Here is a 21,152-nt window from a genome sequence, read left to right as displayed (position 1 = left end):
CATAAGAAGCCAACAAAACATCACAAACTATTCTCAGCCAGTAATAAACTTCTATTGTAATAGACAAGTTTTAACCCATAGAACAAGGGTGCAAACTTGGGCACATTGTTGCACTTCCAGTTGTAAATTAGACACAAGATATGGAAGGAATTAACAATATCTAAGCAATAAGGGACAGATACTGAAATGTACTTTAATTAATTTATTTCTTGACCAATTTTCATTTAATTTGGTGAAATTTTGTGGAATAGTTTGAGAAAAATTGCAGAATTTTGAAAAATGCAGTTTACAACTAAAATATTTGGTAATTTACACCAGTACTTCTCAATTGGTGGGTCGGGACCCAAAAGTGGGTCACGGACCTGTATTGGGTGGTCGGAAACAGCTGGTCAAAAATAAATAAATACTTAATGTCTCTCATAATGGACTTATCTTTTATTTTGAAAGACACTTTTCTTTTGACAGGCACATGTTGCACAGAAAAAATATATGGATTTATGTTTAAAAACAACTTTATATATAAGCTATTTTTTAAATACTTGGTTGGACGAATGAAAAAAAAAAAAAAAGAAAAAAAAAAAGGTGGGTCACAATTTAATGACGGTGGCAAAATGTGGGTCCCAGGGTGAGACCAGTTGAGAACCTCTGATTTACACAATAATTTCATCGGGCCGAATCGGATGCTTTGAAGAGCCGGATTTGGCTCCTGGGCCTTGATGTTGACACGTGCCATAGAACATAGACTAAAACATTTGACTAAAAATAGGTAAGTGTAAGAGGAAGCAGCATAATCTGTGAATGACAGCTGGTGCCCCTTAAGCCAAGATCAATGACAACCTTTGAAAACATCAGTGACGTCGGATGCATATCACTTTGCATAGTCAATGAGAGGAATGCACCTGCTGCACTGTACAGTAATGAGCCATACCTCCTCATTATTGGCACTTTAAACTCTGGCTCTTAAGAACAAGTCGAGTCCAAACAAAGAATAAACACTTGGACACGCTTGAATGGATGAATTAGGAATGAAAACTTACAATGATTTGCTGCCTGAAACTCAAGTTTGAAACTCAATCTTCTCTCACTTTCTACAGATTGCTGTTTCATTAGCAAAAAAACAAATATGAAATTAACACCTAATGAGAAAAAATGTGATTGGGCAGAACACGAGCAGATGTCTCAACAGATTGTTTACTTCAGCAGTTGCTGAATTTTAATCTCTTTCTGCACAACGAGCATTTGTGCAACTTGCATTACAGCCCTAAAACAAATTAAGACCGCCAAAGATTTCATTTAAAAGTCGATTAAAAAAACACAGAAATTGTAAACAAATATACAGAGAAATGTCAATTAATTTACTGCGGTTCTCTTTTAGGGACGTAATTCAGTCTTCATCTGACTTATCCAGAATGGTTAAAAAACAACGAAACATGATGATATGACTAATTCAACTGTTTTCCTGAGCATCAGTGCACTGTGCTCCAATAAAAAGGATTTAGGATGGGATAAAATGATACATTTGCATAACAAATGTGCATCAGACTATTCTACATCAACTGCATGATGCAGTTATGACAATATGGATCAAGATCTCAGAGGAATTTGAACTTAAGAAATACATTTTAAAGGAAAGAAATACATAAAAATGATGTGTTTCACAAAGCAAACCACCTTGGATTACAAATGTAAATCTAATGGAAAGTTGCCAGGAAGATAATGTTTCTTTAATTTTATTTCCTGAAAATGTACCTCAGTTATTTGTCTTTTTGACCTTTTTTATCCATTACTATTAAATACCTGCAGCATATACAACATAGCATTTCTTGTTATAATGGGAGGTACGTAATATAACATGATGCGGCTGAGAATGGAAGTGTTAAATGTCAAATTTTAGTGATAAATCACTTTAACTCTGAGTCACTACCTCCGACAACTGCATCATTGATGGATGGACAATTTTTATTTTTACTGGTTGTAGCTTTTAATCAAACCAAAATGATTCAAGACAAGAAAGCTGACAAAACCTTGTTGGCCAATATTTAATATATTAGGATAACTTGTTTTAAGTGGCAGAGATTTGTTAGATTGTGTCTATTTTCAAATATTTTATATAAGTGTGGGTCATATTTGATTTAAATGTGTGTTAAATGTCATTCCTCATTTTTGAACAGCACCTTAATTTTGTTGTACATGTTGTACAATGACAATAAAAGCTTCATATCTATCAATCTATCTGTTAGCAGAGGTGAAAATAATGGATTACAAGTACTCACTTCTCATTTCTAAATCAGTAATTTTACTTGTACATAAGTATGTTTTAAAAGAAATGAAGTCCTTTGTCACATTTCTACACCCAGCCGTTACTGAGTTAATTATTGTTTTTTTTTTTTTTTTAAATGATCAACGCACATTGTGAAACTACAAAAAATGAAATAACAAAATCGAATCAATAAAATGCATCACATCATTGTCGATCAATCAGATTAAACGTAATGCACAGCACCAAAACAGCATTAAATGTCATTATTTTCTCTCTTTTAGAGTTAATAAATGCATCTATACTTACTGTGGAGAGTGATCATTTTTATTTTCAATTGAATTCATTGGTGTTATTTTATTTACAGAAAATAGTTTATTTTATACGGATACCTTTGTGTAAAATAAATTAAGTTCCAATTGTACAAGATTTGGTCTTTTTTTTTTTTTTTAAAAAAAGCATATACATGAGATATTTACTGTATGCAAGGGAACTGTAGCCAGATTTATTACCAAAAACAAGTCATACATAAAATACTCAAGAACATGTAAAAAGTGGCTCAATTAAATAGTACTCAAAGCAAAAGTTACTAGTTACTTTCACCCCCTATTTGTATTTTTGGTAATAGATCTTGAAACATCTCATGTAAAAACTTAAAAATGAAGAGATAAAATCTTGCACAATTGGAACATAATTTATTTTCCACAAAGGCATCTGTATGAAATAAAAAAAAACTAAAACTAAACTAAATCATCAGTCTCTAAGTATAGCTAAATTTATTTACTTTGAAAACTGAGAAAATAACCACCCTTTAATGTTGTTTTGGCGCCGTGCATTACGTTTAATCTGATTGGTCGGCTATGATTTAATGCATTTGATTGTTGCCTGGTTATTTCATTTTTTTTATAGTTTCACAATGTCTGTTGATCATTTTTAAAATAAATAATATATAATTTACTCAGTTATGGTTGGGTGTAGAAATTTAAGAAATTACTTGTATACTTCTTTTCAGGGGTGTCAAACAATCAATTTTTTTAATCGCTGTTAATCGAACAACTTCCATAATTACCTCATGATTAATCTCTAATTAATCGCATATTTTGTATCTGTTCTGATTGTACATTAAAATGATATTTTTCAACTTTATAATACTAAAAATATTTATTAATGCAACATTTCATACTCAGCCCACTATGAATCATCAAATGGGCACATTAACATGAATTAAAAATGGACAGTGTAATCTCCAACTCAACATTTGGACAGAATGATTAAACATCCAGTTTTCAAAGAGCTTAAAATAAATAATTGATCCTTCTGCATCACAGCAGAGACATTTTCAATTTGTCATCAAAACGTAGCACCTCAAAGCAAATAGCGCACAATATGATTCACATGGGTAGAAATAAAACATAAAATCACCCCTTACTACAAAGTAGGCTCAACATAGGGTGTTAAAAAAAACATTTTTTAAAAAGAAATTGTGCCATTAACAGCTCTCATATTGTATTCAGCAAAGTCTGTGTAATCCTTATCCTTTCCCATCCTGTTCTTGACAAAATGAACAAAACCAAAGAGCTACTATATATGTGGGCTGTCCACTTTACTTTGGTTTCTTAGCACTGTGCCAGTTGCTCAAACATGCCCAGACAGTGAAAATAACCTCTCACATGGTACAGATGTAGCAGGTGTTGCCAAGTACTTGCGTGCACTTTGAAGCTGAACTTTCCATCCAAAAGCCCTTTGTCTGTGTCCATAGCTCCACGCTGCTCTACCTTTATCCACAAACACGTTGCTATCTGTGTGGAGAACAGCTCCAAGCTCAATCAATCTCCTGCAAGTTGGCCAACGAGGCTTACGTTAAGCGCGCATTTAAAAAAAAAAAGTGGCGTTAAAGGGAATTTGCGTTAACGTGTTAATGACACGTCAATTTTGACAGCCCTACTTCTTTTAAAACATACTTAAGTAGAAGTAAATTGACTAAGTTAGAAGTGTACTCAAAAAAGTACAAGCAACCATAAAAGCAACACAATTACAGTAACGTGAGTATTTGTAATCTGTTACTTTCACCTCTGCTTGTTCTTGAGTACAATTTCAATCAAGTGACAGTACTTCTACTTGGTAGAATATATCAGTACTCTTCACACCTCTGTCTATTAGTGTCAGTAAGCATTTCTGGAGGTATAATTAAACATAAATAAATAAAAAAATCTTGGTCAGTGATAAATATAACGTGCCAGACAGTTTTAGTTGTCAGGTATCACAGATGTTAACATGTGTCTGCATTCCCTTGCACGAGTTAAATTAAGCGATCTTTAAATTCCTCTGCTAAATTAACACCATGTCACATCTGTCTAATTTCCCCTGAGAGATGGTCCGTGGTTCCTATTTAAATCCCACTCCCAAGCGTAAACTTTTAGTCACAAACAGTAACAATTCGCAGCTTTCATTACCTCTGAAGGGTGGGGTCAATATAATTAAACCCCCCCAGTGGTGGTTGGTGTGACCTCAATCTGTCAGTGTATCTCAGAAAGAGAGAACGCACGATGGAAAGAGAGGCTGAAGGGAGATCTTTTCTGATCCTGGCAGACAGGACGAGGGAGGAATGACAGTGAGGTGACAAGAAGGATCTAAGGATCGCATTAAGGCCGTACGAGCACGGAAAGAGAAAGAGGCTGATAAAAGAGTCCAGGATTGAGCTCAAGGACAATCCTTTGTAAAGACCAGTCGGAGGAAAAGAAGAAAAGGGCAGGACATGAGGAGAACAGTAATTATAACCTTTCACATGGCAAACATTTACCGGAGGGTCTTTCGATACATGTCTTCCTCCGTGATTCCACAGTAGGTGAGTGTCTCGTTCCACACGGGATTCAGCGTGTTACGTACAATCTTGGTTTTCAGTTTATTGGCCTGTGAATTAAAGCAAACAACAAATAAACACTTCAATGAAATATTCTGTGTCTTTGCCAAAGCGGAAACGTCGCCCGTCAGACAGAAATGAGACCGTCTTACTGGCAACAAGGTCGTTTTGTCCTGCTGATGATTTATGGTTTTGTCCTTTCATTCACATCATACAACTCTAGAATGATGGCATGCATTAAGAGAGCACTCAGAAGTCTCTTTCATTTAGAGGAGAACTTCAATAAGAATATAAACACAGACCTTGCAGGCTCCCGGCAGCAGGTGAAGCTTAACGTAAGGATCAGCCAAGCCGTTAAAATCCATCGGCTTCAGACCCTGATGGAGAGGAAAGTGGATATAAAAGCATGAAAAATCTAACTCTACTGAATCTACAATTGAAAAAAAATAAGAGTGATAAACAAAAGTCCATTCACAGCACTCCGAAGCATTTGTTTAACCTACAAACTCCAATTATCAAGACCTTTGTGGCTTTTGGGAAGAAAACCTTATACCAATTTTTCTGAGATTATTCAATAGGCAGGGCCGGAGTGGGATTCATTTTCAGCCCTGGAGCTTCATACCTCCAACTGGCTCACTTTAGATCACAACATATTATTATAGAAATCATGTTCTAACCTTACATGTTGAGTCTACAATAGCATGATGTTCTGTAAAGCCTTGTATTTCAGTGTATTGCTCTAAAATATTTCAATCCAGTGCAGGTAAAGGTTGCTTCAAACTGTAGGATTATTTCAAGATTCACTTCAATTCAACTTTATTTATATAGCGCAAAATACAACAAAGTCATCTCAAAGCGCTGAACAAAATATAAAGTCCATAGTAAGAAAGAAAGAACCCAACAAGATCCACATGAACAAGCATTTAGCGACAGTGGGAAGAAAAAACTCCCTCTTTTTTATAGGAAGAAATCTCCAGCAGAACCAGGTTCAGAGGTGGCAGCCATCCGCTTCGACTGGTTGGGGTTAGTGAACAGAATAGGAGAGAAGGATGGGCCATCTGAGTGTCCCAGACTAGTTCAGCCGTGAACCATTGATCAGTCCGAACAATCAGCGCACATCTCCAACATTAGTCTTTACAACTCGTCCTTTTTAAAAATAGCAGAAGCTACACTTATCAATGAAGGCAGTGGTTACAAACCTTTTCTGCTGTACCCCCCTTAGAAAAATGAAAAACTCTCAGGACCCCCCCCCCATTATGACAAAATGCTAAAAAAAAAAAAAGGGTAACAAAAGTGCAACCTTTTTTGAAAAAAAAAACAAAACTCCGGGCCTGTCAATAGGGACACTGTACATTTTCAGCTTGATCGGATGAACACTTTTTGAGATATGGCCAATTTAGTGAGGTGTGTAAGTGTCGATTTTTGTGCGTCCTTATTTTTCTTCTATTTTCAGCTTCCTGTGAAAAACTGATAAAGAATAAATCATTATAAGACACCGAGACAAGCTACAATGGCCTCATGTAAAGGATTTTCAATATTCGCGAGAGGTGAAATAACCCAAAGTTGGGGTCCAAAATAAAAATGAAGATTTTACTTAAAGAAAAATTGTTTTATATCTCAAGAAAGAGTAATTTTTACACCATAAATTAAAAACATTATTACATTCCCACATGCAGGACAATGAAAATAGTGTTAAAAATGTTTAAAGTATTTTTTCAGAATTTAAGAGACTGTCACCCAAGATCCAATGCATGTATGTGACTAATCATTAGTGTTGTGAACAGTCTATGTACATAGCTCAAAGCTGATCAAATTACAGGGAGCTGAGGCAAATGCTAAGTTGTTTACTGATATATAATAAATATACCAATTTGCATTCTTCATCTGCCTTTGACATATAATTTACACGTCAACTATTCATATAAACCAATGCAAAACAAAGCTCTCACCTTGAGATGTGATATCAATAAAGTTTATAATAAAAAAACATTTTATTACAACTGTCATTTTCTCTCTTGTTAATAACAGTATTTTGAGACATTGTGTTTCTGCACATCACGTTTTGTGCAAAATTTGAAGGTTTCACTATAATATTTATTTAATATTGTGGACTCATCAAATGTACACCTTGTCTTTAAAGCTAATTATTTTCCGATGCTGCAGTGGGGGCGGGTTGACAGACGTAGGACTTACTTTGGCCCTGAGGACTGTGCAGTGTAGGCTGCTGGTGGCTTTCTCATACAGGAGGTCAAACTCTAACGTCCCCAAGGAGGCTGGAAAGCAGTTCATAAAATAAATAAATACATGAGAGAGAACAAAACAGGCTCCTACTAAGGAAACAGCTTTAGGGCTGATTACTCTATTACCTGAGGACGAAATTGAGAATAATGGCAGTAATATTAACACACACACATGTTTCACACCTCATATCTACTACTGCTGCTTGTAGCCGGAGGCTTTTACTCTAACATGTTGGAAGAAGGTGTTGGAAAAGGTCTAAACAACAAGTGATATAACTAACATGAAAAATACAATCCTGAACGTAAGGTGTGTCTGAAATGTCAACATTGTATAGGATAAGCTAACATCACAACAGCTTTAGCTAATTATTTATCGGCAGTACTAGGGGTGTGCATTGCCATGAATCTGACGATACAATACACCATTTACATTTCACAATACAATATATCCAAATACTAAACAATACGATGGTATGTGTGGTATGAAATACATTTTATTTCATTTTTTAAAACTTGTGAGAATAAGTACTGTAAATGGTAACTAACTGTAATTCAAGTACCAATATCACTTTATGAAACTGTCAAATTATATTTTTCAAATACATTTAACTTCTGCCAATACAACAGATTCTGATTCTGTTAAGTTTTTAAATTTTCATATGAAGTAACCACATACATCTAAAAAGGTGTCTAGTATGTTTTATGAAAATAAAGTGCAATTAAGTTCCAAGCTCTAATGCATTGAGGAGTGATGTAGTTAACAAGGTCTTGATGTGGTTCACTGACACCTAGTTTACGTGCTATGCATATGTTAGTGCAATTAAACGGTACAAGTATATTGTGATATATCGCCAAATCAATTTCTTACACCCTTAATTAGTACCAGAGCTGGCAAGTGTCACCCTTTGAGTGTGACAGTCATTCAATTTGACTCATTTTCACACCGCCGCCACACTTGACATGTCTCACGCTTATATTTCCCTATTCAACACTCTATTTATTTTTTTCATGATAATGAACTTTGGTCCTCGTGGCTTGCCGTAGTTCGAGTAACTCTGATTGACTGACCGAGATAACCAATCCATGTATCCTTTGTGGCTAAATCTAACCAACCACGGCAGGCACCACGCAATAATAAACCAATCATAAGCAACGTAAGGCGGGCAAAAGATAAGAATTACTTGGAACAAGAGGAGAGAGAATCAAGAAAACAGAGAAAGCTGTGATAGAACACTTTAAAGATATAGAGATATATCATAGGATTTCGTTTATTATTATTAATTTTTGTGAATAGTGACATATAAGTGCACGCTATATACTCCGGTACAGTAGGTGGCGGTATGCACCTCTTTAAGTTATGTTTGTAATTCGCCACTAAACTAAAAAAAGAAGAAGAAGAAAACGTAAAGCGGGTCTTGACGAGCCGTCTCTAACTAGTATCTTTCTCACACAACACGCGCCAAGTGGTCGACATGCTTTCAGAAAGAAAGTTTCTAGACGACAGACGCAATCTGAGATGGTATGCAACTACCCAATTTTGTTCACTGTTTATATTGCTGTGTGTGTGTTTTAATGTTAGTTTACTCGTCTAAAAAACTTAACATTTTGTCTGTGTGTGTGTCTCTGTGCTAGACAATAAAACTCTTATTCAGCTCCTGGCAGTGTTATGAACACTGCCAGGAGCTGAATCGCACTTCAAGGTTATATCAGCATAAATACATAGTAAATTAAACAAATGTCTTGTCTAATCCAATGTTCATTTGAACTGTTCTTATTTGATTATTTTTTGTGTGTAATAGCGTCTTTCTATGGACCTTGAGTCTGCTGCTAAGACTTTCATTCAATCAAATAACACTTGATGTTTTATTAATATTTTTTTACATGATTTGCTTTTTAATGACCTTTCTGTTGCTGACAGGGAGAGCTGATGTAAAGGTAGCACTGCCTTGGGTCACAGTGTTTTAAGTGGGAGCCCCCTGCCTCTGTCATCAAGGCATCAACATCTGCGACAAACACCTACAACATGAAACATGTCCCCAGCTAAATGATGGAGAGTTGGTTGAAATGAAATATTGATAAATACATGTATTTTTCTAACTGGTTGATGAAAACGAGCATTAGGAGGCCACAGTGCAGGAAGAGCCTCGGGCATGGAGGTGAGGACATCAGTCTTAAGGTATAACTCAACGTTAAAACAGGCCGCTGTAATCTTACAACACAATCTCACAAGGGATCAATTCTATTGTTCTATTGTTTTGTGCGCCTGCCAAACCAATTTTCTAGTTTTTTCGTGCTGCTTGGCACAAGGATAGCACAAAAAGCTTAGGGTAGCTAAAACTCAGACTGGTAATGGAACCCAGTCAAAGACAAAGGCCTTGACCACTGTACTTACTGGAGTTTTTGAAAATTTCAAACATTTGGCAAGCACAAAACAATAGAATGAGTTATTTACAGCATGTGAGTTTCCCAATCCCCTGTGAGACTGGGCTAAACATTACCAACACGGACAAGTATAAATGAAAAACTGTCAAGAATGATCTCTTCATCGTTCATCAGCATGAGGCGGGGACTTAATGTCCTCAGAGTTATAAATTTAATGGTTCACTAATGCATGTTAAAGTCTGAAGGCTGGACATTGCATTTTTAGCAACTGTTGCTTACAAAATCCAAGTGGTGCACTCTTTTAGCAAGATAATCTTAGTGAAGTAGCATATCACTGAAAAGTTCATTTATTTCATTAATTCAGGTCAAAAACATGGATGTAAAGTCAAGTTCCCTATTCATTATTACTTCATTATTACTGTTTTGTTATCGTTACTTCTATTTTTTTAGTTTTGAAGAACAATATAGCTAAATACTTTTTTTTCTTCTTTTTTTTTGAATAAATATCACATTTTTTTACTTTGAATTTTGTTAAAATTATGTAGGAAATCTTGGGATTCGGAGGTGCTGAAAATGTTTCACTCTTCAAAGGGGATTTGTATGTTAAAATCGGTCTAAGATTAACATTTCTTTTCAATACTGGATTTGGGCTTTTCATTTGCTGTTAAAAACTTAACATCTGAAATTTTGGGTTTTATTATTATTATTTTTAATTACATTTACGGTCTTATTACATTCAAGAACGACTCGGGTCTTACTTATAACAGCTCAGTTTTTATCATTTCTACTGTTGCTGAGTAATATAACTCGATCAAGCCTTTTCTAAAATTAAATAAATACCAAACTCAAGCTTCTATCCTGACTCAATGTTTTTTTCCCGTCTTTGCTAAATCACCTGTCGTCACTGCCAGTTCAACTTTCATGTGACTCACTGTTATCGTCGCTGTCACAGCTGTCGATCTCAATGGACGTGTCCATGCTACTCATGGCTGACAGTGACCCGCCCCCGGCCGCAGCCGCCGGCGACAGCAGACCGCTGGTCCCGCTTCCCCCAGCAGCCCCTCCACCGTGACCTGCAGAGCCAGGGCTGAGTGCTGAGGCATCTGCCACCTGGTTGGGTGAGAGAGGCTCCGAGAAAGAGGACGTCGGCGACAGGCGAGGGAAGTAAGCGGAGATTTGACGAATAGGGCGGATAGGGCCCGGGCACACGTCGATGGCCATGTGCTCCTGGATGGAGATGGCTAAACGTTTTCCTTTCCGTACAGTCATAGGGCTGTGGAGAGAAAAGAGAATAACCTCATCACATTTGTCATCAGCCAGTGGTGGACTGGGATAAAAATTCAGCCCTGGCATTTTGTGTCCAGACCAGTCCACTACGATATCACGGACACCACGTAGAAGCTGTTATTAAGTCAGTGATTCTCAACATGTACTTTTTAAGTCTAAATTTTTCTAAATTATTATTCCCCTAGAAAACCTTAAAAGGGGAATTTTTTAACCCTTTTTACCTATTTCTTTTGGCCATTTTGCAACTTCCTTTGTCCCATTTTGACACTTTTTTCAGACTTCAGCTTCCTTTTGCCAATAAATACCCCTTTTTTCCTATTTGTTGTCCATTTTTGCAAGATCTCTTTGACACTTTTATACATTTTTTGTCCTTTGTTAAAAAACATTTTGGCCACTTTTCCTCCAAATAAGCTTACTTTTCCCAATCAATACCACTTTTTTTTTTTTTTAACCCTACATTTTCCCTCTTTTTGTTCAACATTTTTGCCCTTTTTCATTTTTGTCTGCTACATTTTGCTAATTAAAGCTACCTTTAATCTTTACATATCACCTGGTTACATTTTTGGCAGCCTGTTATTATGTCTGCCTCCACTCGTTCATCAAAAAAAAAAAAAAAAAAAAAATGTAATTTATCTTGAAAAGCTTTCATCCAAATCTTTTCTAATTTGGGGTGCTCATTCATGACTCTCACAGTATGAACCACATTGATAGATGTTGGTGACCCCCTCCCCTTTCTCATAAACATATTAATTCACTTTTTTTTATCTCCTTTTTGCAGCACATTGAGGGTTATTTATTATAACGACACTTTCTCCTCTACGTCACTTTCACTGTGAAAGAGATGACGAACCGACAAGTTTTACATGGCTAAAACAGCTTGGGGTCAAATTGAACCCAGAGGAACACCAATGTGTGCAATATGTGATCAGCACATCATGGCAATTGTATGGTTATTCAATTGCACCCATCAAATTAAGCAAAAAAAATGAATATTTGAATGATAAACATTAAATGGGGTCAAGATGACCCAAAAGAAAATAGGAGGGTAAATTTGAGGAGGATTCAGATGAAACAGGAGGGAGGGCAGTGATCCACGGAGCTGTCACTTTCTTCCCTGAAGCTGCAGCTGAGACGAGGTTAGAGTTAATTTAACAAGAAGTAAATCAGGACTTACCTTTAAAGCTTCAATTACTTGCTCACTACTGACTCCTACAACCTCATTTTATCATAAATGATTTTTTTAAGTCATTTGATGTAAAAGCAGAACATATGATCGTCATACATTTGAATTTTAGTTGAATAAATTTACATATCCCTCAGTAATTCCAGGAGGATGTAGGATAATTGACCTCCTGTGAATCATAATCTCTCTGCAGTTTGTGGCATAGACCTTACAACGTGTGAGTGGCAGAGGCCCACATGTTATATAAAATACCCAGCATTCCTCTGTGGATACAGGCAATTACAGAAAGAAATCTTTTTCAGGCCCAGATGGAGAGGGGAGAACTGGTGGTTATTTAAAGTTATGTTTGCAGGGGGGCCAGAGTGCACCACAGCGCTGGTGTGTCTACTTTTTTTTTTCTTCTCAAAAAACAGCAAAAGAAGGGCAGTGGATAAAAGATACAGCTTTTGTTTTGTAAAGACAGCAGGGATCGTTGGCGTGTTTTGTCCTCTTTCCTGAACAAATTCCCTGGCTGAGCAACCTTTCCTCCTTCTGAGGTAACAAACTCATATTTGTGCCCATAGTATTCCCAGGTTGTTGACTTTGAAATTCAAAAAGATTACAAATGATGAGAGTGCATGCTGGGTTTATTCTGCTCAGAGAAGCTCTGATCTTACCTGTGTAAAAATTCTAATCCCAAGAAAACCTAAATCCATAATTCAGAATAGGGGTTCTCAACAGTTGAAAACTTCCTAAACACTCTGATTATCCTTGGGGTCAATTTGACCCCATATTTCATGACTTTTATAATTTGATGGGTACATGTGATTAAGCACAAAATGATCATGATTATATTTTTTCAATGTGCTGAACACATTGCATGCATTAGTGCTCCTCTGGGGTCAATTTGACCCCAATCTATTTACGATGAGTGAGGGAGAAGGTTTCAGAACAGCTCTTTCACAGTAAAAGTGATATAGAGGAGAATGTGTCTGAGGCAGCTGATTGTGTTGAGGAGGACCCTGATTTTTTTCATCTGGTCAGATTGACCCCAATGGTAACACGTATTAGTAGTATTTGAGGACAACATGTGGGTTAACAAATACCTCCAAATGAAAACTGATCAAAATCTCATTCATATTGTGAAAATGTCTTTTTAACATAAAATAAAAAAGATGCAGGGCAAAAGTTTAAAGAAGGAAATGATAGAAAAATAATTTATAATTGATCTAAGTCAACATCCATTGTGAACATTTTTAGATCCAAGTTAAAGGCACGATTTTTCTCTAACTGCGTATGACTGAAAGGGAGATTTTTAATCATGTTATTGTTTATTTAATGCTTTTTTCTGGTGAATTTAATGTTCTTATTGATTTTTAAGCTGTTGGATATTTTCTGCTCTTTTTAAACATGTATAGCACTTTAAATTGCCTTGTGTATGAAATGCGCTATACGTATACATTTGCCTTGCCTAAGTCAACATAAAGGCAATGAATTGGTTAAAAAATGTATTTAAGTAATATTAACTTATTAGTCTTTACAGTTTACAGGAGCAGTATGACAGAAGCATAACTGCCATTAAAAGTTTAAAATCTCCATTGGTGAAATTGCCATACATGTGGTTCTCACTGTGATACGGTAGTGGTTGTCTTCAACATTAAAGCCAATTGCTTTAAGAGTTTAAAAGTCAGCTTTTCTGATCATTATTTCACACCAAGGATATAAGAATGTATTCATTTCCTCGAAAAAACCACTTTGGTGTTTTCTGGTTTGCTTTGTAACAATGGAGGCCTTTGTTTAGGATCTTTGCGTAACACACGTCGATGACGCAGCGATGTGTTACTTACAGGCTCTACACAAGGAAAACCTGTCATAAAGGTGGTGCACAGACAAAGAGCTGTTATTTAATGGCTAAAGGAGCAGAGTAGCACAGACTCAATGCTACATCATGTAAACTGAATGTTGATTGATGGAAGGAGAAGGACTAATTATGAAATGCACATACAAAAGAGTCTCTAAGGCTTATATTGATTTTATTGTGTGCTTGTAGCTGAACTTAAGTACCACATGTAGGTATCAGTCTCAGTTTAGCAGCTTAGCTTTCTGTAGTAGCTGATAAATATATTTCACTTGGTTAGATTTGTATTACTATCTACGGTAGTGGAATTACAATGTGAAAAATCTTCTTTTGGAATATAATTAATACCCCATGATTAGTTTTTGATATGTTAGTGTGGATTTGAGATTAGATTAGATTCTGGATAAGAAATATATAAAAAAAAAAAAAAGAGAAAAGATGAAGAAAAGGAAAGAGAGAGAAAACAAGGAAAGAAATAAAGGAAAAAGAGACAGGAAAGAAGAGAGGAAGAAAAAGTAAAGAAGAAAAAAGAAAGAGAAAAAGAGGAGAAATAAGAATATAATGATTAGTTTTTGATATCTTAGTCTGGATTTGAGATTAGATTAGATTCTGGATTTTTGTGAGTGTGTTGCTATAAGGAATGGAAGAAGATGAAGAGAAGAGAAGAAAAAAAAAAGAAAAGGAAAGAGAAAAGAGAGGACTACGGAAAACGGGGTAAGAAAGAAAGGAAAGAGAGAGGAAGAAAAAGAAAAAGCAAGATGAAAAATAAAAGAAGAAAAGAGAAAGTGAAGAAAAAAAAGAGCAAGAAGATAGAGGAAGGGAAAGAAAAGAAGAAGAAATTTAAAAAAAGAAAAGAAGAAGAAAAAAGAAAGACATAAAGTTGCTATAAGAAATAGAAGAAAAAAGAAGAAAAAGAAAAAAAGGATAGAGGAAGTGAAAGAAAAAAAAATCCCAATGTGAAAAATCTTTTTTGTAACATCACTTTCGTCATCGCAAACAATTTTATTATTCTCTTACACCTCTTTTTTAATTTTTTTTATTCAAGTCTTTATTCTCCTTTTCTTTCCCTCATCTGTTTGTAGAGTTTAAGCCTGTAAACACATTCCATCCAGAGGTAAAAAGTGACCACCAACGCCCTGGCAGAAAGAGGCTCAGGAATGACTCCCCCTGATTTTTGACCTTCAGCATGAATTAAAAGCAGCGAGGGTCATTTGTCATGTTTGGTCAATCGTCTGCTGTGAGTTCAGTTAGAAATGCCAACCCTGCTGCTTCGAGAGCTCTGAAACAACGGCTTCCAAACAGCTCACCAACACTGAAAGGACTTTTTAGAGAATAGCCATTGATTTGAAATAACAGTGGATGTTAAAATGTCAGCTGAAATAGCAGGAGAACATAAACCAACACAGACACAATGATACACTTAATCACTTCAGCAAGACGTTGCAATTAGACAGCATTGAAGTTGCTCAATGGAGGCAAAAATGTTAGGTGGTGGATTGGAAAACATATCGGTGGAGGAACAAACAAATTAGTGGAGTGTGGATGTGATGATGATGATGGATCGAGGGAATTGCAAGATTAATCAAAAGGGATTAGGGGAAGATACTGATTCAAACCATTGTAATCCTTTAAAAGAGGGACTAGGGCTGGGTGATACAAACCAAAATTTGATATTTTTTCCCAAAATGCCGATATACGTATGTCCCGCGTGACGTCAATCCAACTGGAGCAGCCATTTTCACAGTCTAGAAAATGTTCCTATCATACCAGTCCTCCAGGAAGGGGCACGGTGGCTCGACCTCGCTAATCTTTCCGACGGGGAAAGAAGCGACATCCTGGACATGCCCATAGTCCCGGAGGGGATCTTTGGCTATGCAATGGCCTCCATGCAGCAACAATGTGACGATGGAGCCCTCCGCCTCTGTCTTCCTTGGGAATCTCCAGCCCCGTCTTCACCCGTGCCACGAAATGCATTCCCGCAAATTGCTCCTCAGGGCCTGCAGATCAGAACGCCGAGACCGTTTGTCCAGCTGGTCCGGAAAGCCTCAGGCTTCAGCTGCAGCTGCGCCACAGACAGTTGGCATGCGCACCTGGCGAACCGCGCATGCGCCTCAGTCTCACCGCTACAACGGCACGGTCCGTTGACGGCTGGAGGAGACAAACATGTTCTACGGGAAGATCGGCTGTTGCCCCCCTCCCTTCATGTCCACAAGCACGCACACACACGTTCCGATAAAAGTGATATGTGCCCCTGTTCTTCCTGACCCCACAGGCACGTACGGTGTTTACAGAAGTAAATATGGAGGCGTTGAGTGTAGGACTGTGTGTCGTGCTGAGAAATTTTCGGTAACACTTGAAGTTTTTATAGATAAAGGCTAACATTACACAGTCATTATTATAACATGACACCCATCATTAGCATGAATAAGGTGTTATGAAGGCTGTCATTAAGTGTCGTTTGTTACCCTAACCCTAACTACAGCCTGATATATGGTTCAGCGTAAAATCAATGCCGTAAGTTCACGTAGTGCTCTACATAGACGTAGACCCACTCCCTGCAACCTGACGTGCGCCTTCCAAAAATCCTGACTGCGCCTCAAGGCCACGTGGAACATAAGCTCTGTGATTGGTCAGCTCCAAACCTCAGCTCCGGTCACTGCCTTTTCCAGTCAACACCACCGTGATTCAAGTTTTTGCGAAGCGATACGAGAGTTGTTTCTACATTGGACTGAGTCAAAGAGAGAATTGAGATGGACTAAAAGTGCCAGAGTTTTATTATTTCATGAAAGGAAATAGGTGTGTGTTTATTGTTATTATCACTACTCTGCCTCGTCTCTGTACCTACAGTGTGTTTGTGTGTGTTTCATTTACAGTAAATAATGACATGTTGTGTAGACACGCTCCCGACTAGCTGCTTTCTGGGGCCGTGGACCAGGTTACCTCACTACTCCCTCTCCTCGCCCCCGGCGCGACTGTCGACAGTGAACTTCATACACTTTTATACTTTGTTTAGTGGGTTGCATATGTTTATATTGAAAAACAAAGAAAACGTATTGAAACCATTGCTTTAATGTTTGTGTCCTTCGAAACACGCATGGTTAGGTACAATAGGTAAGTAATAATCCATTAATCACATACATTTTAAGATGCTTAAAAAACATGACATGCTTAAAAAACATTTTCTGAGACCGGAAGCTGAGCAAGGGCTTTTTAATGCACATTTGTAACAACACACAACCCCCTAGCGGCATGGCGGTCAATCGCATAGCAATGTGTTTCCTCAACGTAGAACTACAGCTGGCCAACCTCTGCGTCACATTGACGGCGTAGGTTCTGACGCAGAACCATATACCAGGCTTAACCCCTCCATCTAACCCAAAAAAAAGGCCATCCAAAGGTGTCACAATATCGTGAACGACACTTAATGACAGCATTCATGACACCTCATTCATGCTAAAATCAGATAATGACAGTGGAATTTCAGCCTTATCTATAAAACAAAGTGTCAACTAATTTTCTTTCCAGCAGAAGTAGGCACTTCATAAATTTAAGGAGACTGAAAAAGAAGAAAACCAGGTTTATTTCCACGCGGCTACTCCTGGGATTCATAATTATGACATTTTTGCATGGTGATGATGTAGGAGTCGGATAGAAAGCGCCTCGGCCATCCACACTGCAGTGACATTGCAAAAAATTGGACAGGTATTAGATTTAGGAGCACATATGACAGAATTGTGCTGTTCAAACTGTCTTTAACAGATCAGATACAGGTCGCGGAAGTATGAACGTAGCCTGACATTATTTACACTTTCACTTTTTTGCTCCTCCACATAAAAGCAACAGCACCCACTTGATGCAGCCTTTGCACAGGCTTCTGTTGATCTAATGTGCACAGTCAGTTAGTCGCCTCCCAGTTGTGGCAGATGTGGCCGTGAGCTGGAGTAGCACCAGCAGCACCAGCAGCACTCGTGTCAGCACATGCACACGTAGGACTGGGAGGCCTGGTGCTTCACAGCACCGCGGAAAGCCAACGCTCGCAGTGAGCTCACCATTGATCGCGCTCATGCTGCCAGCTGGAAATATCTCTTCATCTTCTCCTTTTCATCATCACCTCATGACATCCACAACAGATTCATCTTCTCTTCACACTTTACAGGTTTGCACACAAACACACGCACGGGTCTCAACCTTCAAGAAAAAATAAGAAAAAAAAAAAAAAAACAGCTACTTTGCATAATTTGTATAAGCGACAACATAATCAAACCAACTTCTGTGCATCGGCTACAAACATCATCCCTGTGGCTATTTGTTATGCAACCACATACAGTGGAGCACAATGTGCTGCTATTGATGGCATTCCAGCAGATTTCAGCTTTGACACTCTGGAGAATAAAGCTGCACATACACACACACACACACACACACCCCTCCCCTCTTTTAGCTCCTTCACTTTAAATTAGAGTCATGTCACAAAGCAGGGCCACACTCTCCCCTCTCATCCCTACCATCATAATTAACCTCCTCCCCTCTTCTCTCTTTTTTTTTATCCCTGTCATTATCCCTGCTTCAGTCACCACACACACACACACCTTTATTCCACCTGTGGGTATATATATATATATATATGTGAAGAATCACCCCCTTTTCCTTTGTTTTTCTCCCCTTAATACTGTGCTACATACATGGAGGCGCCTGCAGCGGACTGCGTTCACCTTTAAATAACAAGCTTCTCGCTGACGGGCAGATGGTACAGAGTGCTGCACATCGTAGCTATTCATTAGAGCTGGATAGTCGGTATCACTTATGGCTGATCCACAGTGACAGTGAGCAGTTGTCAATTACAGCTGGGGGTTATTTTCAGGCAGAGGTGGGTGAGTAAAGTTCCGTAACTGTGTGTTTGAGTGAGTGAGTGTGGGGGAAAAGGTGAAAGAGCGTGTGGTAAATTGACACATGTTGCACCTGTGTACTGCAGTGGGAAAACTGATGCAGAGTGAATTTGAGCATCTCGGATGAGTAGAGAACACTCGAGCTAAAAAATAAATAAAAAAATGTCAAGGTTTGGATGCAGAAGCAGCAGCAACAGATGGTACAGATGAAAAACCAACCTAAAGCATATTAAGAGTAGTAAACATGTTCCATGTAAAGACAAAATTGATGAAGGATGAATATATTAACTGGATTCCATGTAAAATAGCTTGACTTACCTCAGGGATAGCACGAGAGTGAAACTCTTCATAAAAAAGAAGGAAAGCTCCAGTGCAGAGAGGAGAAGGAAAGCAACTAACAGGTGGCGAAATAGAGAGCAGAAAGCAGAGGAAGCTATGAGAGAGGAGGAGGAGAGAGAGAAAAGCCTCCCTGTGTATCATTAAAAATTAAATGTGCGGATAGTTCAAGTTGAGATGAAAATGAGGAACAGCAGAGGGGATAAAGGAGCGCGACATGCTGGTGGTGGTGGAAGAAGAGGAAGAGGATGAAGAAGAGGATGGAGGGAGGAGAAGAGAGGAGACAAAGAGAGAGAGAGAGAGAGAGAGAGAGAGAGAGAGAGAGATGATACGAGGAGTTATTCCTTGACAGTCTGTCGCGCATGTGACTGTTTCTCCTACATCACCCCCCTTACCATCCTCTCTCTCACACACACACACACACACACATTTATTTGTGCCACTTAGACGATTATTTAATATCCTTAATTCTATTTATTTCCTAAAGAGTTCAAGAAGCCTGTGTGGATTGGCCAGATTGAACTGGTTTATTATTTGTTTAGTTTTTTTTATGAGAGACAATATCAAACCCACAGTGGGCTCAGCCTCATAACACACTCCAAAGAGCTGTTTAATATTAATTTACACTGATGAAATCACTTTTGCCGACACTGTCACTGCTTTTTTTAAATGGTGTGACTATGAGGTGAGGGAAGCTTTTCATTCTTCTGCCTACATCACAAAGCAGACTTTTTAATAATTTATCAAAAGGTATGAGAAATATATTCAACATGAAAAAAAAGAAGTGATTTGAAACCATCATCCAACAGTTTACACTCCCCCTTTTATGATGTAACAGACAGAATGAGGTCAAGGACTATCTTCACGTTCATCAAATAATCTTCCACTTTTTTGCTCGTTTTTATTCATTTCATTTTTTCTTTTTCACTACCTTTGAGGACAGTTATTCTGTAGCTCCTCGCCCATTTCCATTTAAACATGTTTTTTTTTTTTTTTTATCTAAATACAAGACAAATGCTGCAGTTTCATGGTGAAACTGCTGACCCTGGTTATTTTTGCTAACCCAGACCATGAAAGAAGCTTTAAAAGCTTCTTTCTCTGACATCTTTTCCTGCGTTATGTTCCCTGGGATAATGCAATTCAAATAAAATGCAATTAAATAAAGTTGTTATCACACTGTACTGAAGACCAGGAGCTCTCAACCTTGGGGTTGCCAGATGCCTTCGAGAAACTAAACATATTTTTTGAAAGATTTTAGCTAATTTTGCCAATTTTTACTCTACAACTACACCAAACTTGCCATGTTTTAACCTATTTTCATCACTTTTTATTGTCATATTTTTACTCCTTTTAATGCATTTTCGCTACATTACTCCAATTTCTGCCTCTTCTCCATCAAATTTCAATGCCCTTTCTGCACATTTTTTCCACTTTCAAGACATTTTTGGCACTTATAAACCCTTTCCACCACTTTTACCACCTAATGTCACATGTTGACCCACTTTTAACCTCTTTTCACCATATTTCATGCGTATTTTTGGCAACTTATCCACAATTTGCCATGCACATTACTTGTCAGTTTAAACTAATTGTTCCTACTTTTTAAAATTACATTACCCCAACCCCCCATGTCTGCCACTTTGAACCCAATATTGACACTTTAAACCCTTTTTACCACTTTTTCTCTCAGTTTCTGCACACTCTAATTTTTTAACCAATAATACTAAACTTCGTGGATAACAGTGGATATTATTCACATGAATAAATAAATGTGGTTATCACAGATTCATAGAACAATGGACCATCATTTTGCTGACTTTATGGATGGGCCCCAAAAAGCTCCCCCCTTATTTTCCCCTCATAGATGGCCCTGTCTCCACATGA

General features: G+C 37.6%; 1 protein-coding gene across 1 annotated transcript in view; it reads right to left on the bottom strand.

Annotated features, from left to right (window-relative positions):
* doc2a (double C2-like domains, alpha) overlaps positions 1-19,618 on the bottom strand; it is a 48,317-nt gene extending 28,699 nt beyond the window's left edge. The window contains exons 1-5 of the mRNA XM_028476466.1: positions 19,251-19,618; positions 10,672-11,012; positions 7,311-7,390; positions 5,420-5,494; positions 5,058-5,167 (exon numbers count right to left, since the gene is read on the bottom strand). Of these exons, the coding sequence (XP_028332267.1) occupies positions 5,058-5,167; positions 5,420-5,494; positions 7,311-7,390; positions 10,672-11,012; positions 19,251-19,282 (638 nt within the window). The 5' untranslated portion in view covers positions 19,283-19,618. The remainder of the gene's footprint in view (positions 1-5,057; positions 5,168-5,419; positions 5,495-7,310; positions 7,391-10,671; positions 11,013-19,250) is intronic.
* Between the last annotated feature and the right edge of the window lie 1,534 nt (positions 19,619-21,152).

This window comes from Gouania willdenowi, chromosome 19, assembly GCF_900634775.1.
Source record: "Gouania willdenowi chromosome 19, fGouWil2.1, whole genome shotgun sequence".
Lineage (NCBI taxonomy): Eukaryota > Metazoa > Chordata > Actinopteri > Blenniiformes > Gobiesocidae > Gouania > Gouania willdenowi.
The sequence above is the reverse complement of the archived record's forward strand: the minus strand, read 5'-3'. Positions and strand labels throughout refer to the sequence as shown.